This window comes from Hyperolius riggenbachi, chromosome 1 (assembly GCF_040937935.1).
Source record: "Hyperolius riggenbachi isolate aHypRig1 chromosome 1, aHypRig1.pri, whole genome shotgun sequence".
Lineage (NCBI taxonomy): Eukaryota > Metazoa > Chordata > Amphibia > Anura > Hyperoliidae > Hyperolius > Hyperolius riggenbachi.
This window is the reverse complement of record NC_090646.1, coordinates 359,046,137-359,052,136: the sequence shown is the minus strand read 5'-3', so window position 1 is coordinate 359,052,136 and position 6,000 is coordinate 359,046,137. Positions and strand designations below refer to the sequence as shown.

Here is a 6,000-nt window from a genome sequence, read left to right as displayed (position 1 = left end):
GTACGTACACACACACACGTACGTACACACACACACGTACGTACACACACACACGTACGTACACACACGTACGTACACACACACACACACGTACGTACACACACGTACGTACACACACACACACGTACGTACACACACACACACACACGTACGTACACACACACACACGTACGTACACACACACGTACGTACACACACACACGTACGTACACACACACACGTACGTACACACACACACGTACGTACACACACACGTACGTACGTACGTACGTACACACACACGTACGTACGTACGTACACACACACGTACGTACGTACACACACACACACACACGTACGTACACACACACACACACTCGTACGTACACACACACACACACACACACACACACACACACACACACACACACACACACACACACGTACGTACACACACACACACACACACACACACGTACGTACACGTACACACACACACACACACACACGTACACACACACACACACACACACGTACGTACACACACACACACACTCGTACGTACACACACACACACACTCGTACGTACACACACACACACACACACACACACACACACACACGTACGTACACACACACACACACACGTACGTACACACACACACGTACGTACACACACACACGTACGTACACACACACACGTACGTACACGTACACACACACACACACACACACGTACACACACACACACACACACGTACACACACACACACACACACGTACGTACACACACACACACGTACGTACACACACACACACACACACACACACGTACGTACACACACACACACACGTACGTACACACACACACACACACACACACACACACACACGTACGTACACACACACACACACACACACGTACGTATACACACACACACACACACACACACACACGTACGTACACACACACACGTACGTACACACACACACACACACACACGTACGTACACACACACACACACACACACACACGTACGTACGTACGTACGTACGTACGTACGTACGTACGTACACACACACACACACACACGTACGTACGTACGTACACACACACACACACACACACACACACACACACACACACACACACACACGTACGTACGTACGTACGTACGTACACACACACACACACACACACACACACACACACACACACACACACACGTACGTACACACACACACACACGTACGTACACACGTACGCACGTACACACGTACGCACGTACACGCCTGCACGTGCGTGCTTTCCATAAAATACTGTGTGAGTGAGATAAGTGCATAGTAATCTTCAAAAATCCCACCAAATTAACTGAATAAAAAGAGGGTTAACTTTATTTTTATCAAGAAATGTTCTGTTTAACCACTTGAGGACCCACCCTTTACCCCCCCCCCTTAAGGACCAGCGCTGTTTGTTGTGATCTGTGCTGGGTGGGCTCTGCAGCCCCCAGCACAGATCAGGGTGCACGCAGAGCGATCAGATCGCCCCCCTATGGGGATGATGTGCTGGGGGGGTCTGATCGCTCCTGCGTGCAGGCATGTTGCGGGGTGGGCACCTCAAAGCCCCCCTCCGTGGCGACATTCTCCCCCTCCCTCTCCTACCTTTCCCCCCCCCCCCCCTGTCACATGGCGGCGATCCCCGGCCGCTGATTGGCCGGGGATCGCCGATCTGCCTTACGGCGCTGCTGCGCAGCAGCGCCGTACAATGTAAACAAAGCGGATTATTTCCGCTTGTGTTTACATTTAGCCTGCGAGCCGCCATCGGCGGCCCGCAGGCTATTCACGGAGCCCCCCGCCGTGAATTGACAGGAAGCAGCAGCTTCCTGATTAATCAGCCTGCAGCTGGCGACGCAGTACTGCGTCGCTGGTCCTGCAGCTGCCACTTTGCCGACGCACGGTATAAGCGTGCGGTCGGCAAGGGGTTAAAGGACATTCAAGGTAAGATGTGACATGAGATAAACCTTTGTATGTACAGTGCCAAGTACACCAATAACTAGGCTGGGTTCTTTTTTTCCTTTCTCTGCCTGAAAGTTAAAAATCAGGTATGCAAATGAGTTTGTTTGGGTCGGGACCAGGTCGGACTATAGTTTAACCCTCACTGATAAGGAATTGCAGCCGTAGAACACTTTCCTGGCAGTAAATGGCTTCTGCTAGCAGGAAAGAGATAAAAAAAATCATTTGTTCATAGATTTTAGCTCTGGCATACTTTAAAGGGAACCTTAACTGAGAGGGATATGGATGTTTCCTTTTAAACAATTCCAGTTGCCTGGCAGTCCTGCTGATCTCTTTGGCTGCAGTAGTGGCTGCATCACACACCTGAAACAAGCATGCAGATAATCCAGTCTGACTTCAGTCAGAGCACCTCATCTGCATGCTTGTTGAGGGGTTGTGGCTAAAAGTATTATAGACACAGGATCAGCAGGACAGTCGGGCAACTGGTATTATTTTAAAAGGAAAAATCCATATCCTTCTCAGTTTAAGTTCACTTTAATGAATGTCACTGAGAAGAGGCCATGCAACATTTTAAAAAGTATATTTAAAGAGAACTTGTAACAAAAAAGTTCCCCTGGGGGGGTACTCACCTTGGTATGGGGAAGCCTCAGGGTCCCAATGAGGCCTCCGCTGTAGCTGCAGGCAATCCAGCGCTGGCTCCCCAAAGTCTCAGGTAATCCAGGCCTGACAAGCTGCGCCTGCACAGTAGAGCGGCCTGACAGTGATCGGCTATTTCCGCCTATCTCCGAGTGGGGGGGGGGGGGGGGGTGGGAAGGTAAATATTTACATCCTCGCCGTTCGGAGGGCCAGAGCAGGACCACCGCGGGACACGGGACGGGGGGAGGCCTCGATAGGATCCGGAGGCTTCCCCCTACCGAGGGGAGTACCCCCCCAGAGGAACTTTTTGTTACAGGTTTTCTTTAAATATGTAATAAAACTGGGATGGCTCAAGTCATTTTTAGAAGGACAGATACAATTGTTTATCATTAGTTTTTTTTTTCACCTCGGATATCCTTTAAGGTTAGGCTCGATGGCAGTTGCTTTGCATAATCATTAGCCTGTGACAGCAGGATAGCAACTGACCTGGAAATGGGCACCCTACATTATTTACATGTTGTCTCATACAGTTAATGAAAAGTACGCTTCACGGTTAATGCACATTTTACAGTAACAATGCCAGTATGCTGCAATGCACCTGCCTCACTGTGACTGTCACATAGGTGGTGCACTGTTCTCTCCAGGCTCTTTTAGCTGGGTGCTCCACCTGGCTAGTTTTGGCGAGCAACCGGCTGTCATCAGCTCCCCTCCTATCCACAGAGAGGAACCAGCCCTGCATTCTCTCATTGCGCCCTACCTGGCTATTTTTTCATGCCACCCAGCTGGAGAAAAAAAAATCTGCGGAGAACACTGTGCTGCATTGTAATGGGCCAACCTGTGTGGTAATGTGTGAAGATGGCTAGTTTATCAAGAATGGATTCAGCACAGTCTTCAAAGTTGTTCAGATAAGCTTTAATACACCAGAAACATGGTTTACAAAGAAAGGGCCATGTTCAGGTTTGTTTGTAAACCAGGTTTCTGGTGGATTAAAGCTTATCTGAACAACTTTAAAGACTGTGCTGGATCCATTCTTGTTTTGCTGGCCACCTTCATTCATATGACCCAGAGATCTGGAAGGGTGAGCTAGGGTTATATGATTTGCTGGACAGAAAAAAAAAAACCTTTTTAAAATTTTAAGTTGTTCAGTCCAACAGTCATGGGATTTATGGCTAATGTTATGTTTATTGTACTCTTTCTTTCTAGTGAAGGCCACAATGCCAATATGGGTGGTGTTGCTGTCTAGAATAATCATGAAGGAGAAACAGACTACAAAGGCGAGTTGTGCATTGTTTGTCATGTAATTGAGTTTTGGCTTCTGTCTGCTGGTCTCCATGTTTTATTATGTTTTCTATTTGTCAACGCAGGTTTACATGTCCTTGATTCCAATTATTGGAGGAGTCCTGCTGGCCACCGTGACCGAGATCTCTTTTGACATGTGGGGTCTGATCAGTGCTCTGGCTTCCACACTCGCTTTCTCTCTACAGAATATCTTCTCCAAGAAGGTCAGTACCCTAACATACTAAAGCAGAAGGCAGGCAACAGGATTTATTGCAGAATCATGAGAGAAAATAACTATATTTACCAAGATCCAGCCCTTTTATGGATAGCTTTTCTTTCTTTCTCTCTTGAATTGACTAAAAAAAACTACTGTTTTTATTTGTGCATGAATGCAACAGGCCAAATCTCCCTACACTGTTAAAGAGACACTGAAGCGAAAAAAAAATTATGATATTATGATTTGTATGTGTAGTACAGCTAAGAAATAAAACATTAAGATCAGATACATCAGTCTAATTGTTTCCAGTACAGGAAGAGTTAAGAAACTCCAGTTGTTATCTCTAGGCAAACAAGCCATTAACTCTCCAACTAAAGGCCCATACACACGTCGGATTTCCGCGACTGACGGGTCGTTTGAACGTTCCGTCGTTCGCCCGCTAAATCGGGCGTGTGTACAGGCTGTCGTTCGCTTGATAGGGCGAGTTTGAGCGATCCACCCGGCAGATCGCTCAAACTCGCCCTTATCAAGCGAACGACAGCCTGTACACACGCCCGATTTAGCGGGGGAACGACGGAACGTTCAAACGACCCGTCGTGCGCGGAAATCCGCCGTGTGTATGGGCCTTAAGTCGTAAGGTGCGTACACACGCCGGACCGGAGGCAACGACTGGTCCGTCGTTACCTCCCGCTGGGTGGGCGTGCCAACGACAGTCCGGCGTGTGTACGCACTGTCGGCGGACTGATACGGCTGCTTCTGAGCGATCAGCCGGGCGGATCGCTCAGAAGCAGCCGTATCAGTCCGCCGACAGTGCGTACATACGCCGGACTGTCGTTGGCACGCCCACCCAGCGGGAGGTAACGACGGACCCGTCGCTGCCTCCGGTCCGGCGTGTGTACGCACCTTTAGAGAGGGTTAAAAAAAAGTTGTTATCTCTATGCAAACAAGCCATTAAGTTCTCCGACTAAGTTAGTCATAGAGAGGGCTGTTATCTGACTTTTTATTATCTCAACTGTAAGTGAACTGTTTACTTTTTCTCTGCTAGAGGAGAGGTCATTAGTTCAGACTGCTCTGAAAGACTCATTTTGAATGCTGAGTGTTGTGTAATCTGCACATATTATAGAATGATGCAATGTTAGAAAAAACACTATATACCTGAAAATAAAAGTATGAGAATATTTTCTTTGCTGCGAATCTTCTAGTAATTATTCATAGTGCACAACCAATTCACTATATCATATTTTTTTTTTTCGCTTCAGTGTCTCTTTAAGGCAACAGTAATTATTTTTGTGGGTTTTAAAGAGAATCTGTATTGTTAAAATCGCACAAAAGTAAACATACCAGTGCGTTAGGGGACATCTCCTATTCTCCTCTGTCACAATTTTGCCGCTCCCCGCCGCATTAAAAGTAGTCAAAAACAGTTTTAAAAAGTTTGTTTATAAACAAACAAAATGGCCACCAAAACAGGAAGTAGGTTGATGTACAGTATGTCCACACATAGAAAATACATCCATACACAAGCAGGCTGTATACAGCCTTCCTTTTGAATCTCAAAAGATCATTTGTGTGTTTACCTTCTGTCCCCTGCAGCTCTCATGCACTGAAGAGTGACAGGCTGTGAGGCTGATTGTTTCTTCCTGCAGACAGCTCTGCCCATGCCTGTAATTCCTCAGCATGTGTCAGCCCAGCTCCTTTCACAGCCTAACATGAGGATTTTTATCCAGCTCTCTTCTCTCACTGATATCAGAGAGCAGAGACGCTGCTGGCTTATGTAAATAACACACACACACGGGAGTGTGCATAGAGGGGCCTGGAGGGGGGTGTGCATAGCAGATCACACTGAAGAGTTGGCAGCCTTCCAGACACAGGGCGACAAG

The 6,000-nt window shown here is 47.5% G+C and overlaps 1 protein-coding gene across 1 annotated transcript in view; it reads left to right on the top strand.

Moving 5' to 3' along the window:
* The window catches only part of SLC35E1 (solute carrier family 35 member E1), a 74,143-nt gene that overhangs the window by 47,707 nt on the left and 20,436 nt on the right, over positions 1–6,000 (top strand). Inside the window, exons 2-3 of the mRNA XM_068271289.1 lie at positions 3,832–3,902; positions 3,993–4,130. Of these exons, the coding sequence (XP_068127390.1) occupies positions 3,832–3,902; positions 3,993–4,130 (209 nt within the window). The remainder of the gene's footprint in view (positions 1–3,831; positions 3,903–3,992; positions 4,131–6,000) is intronic.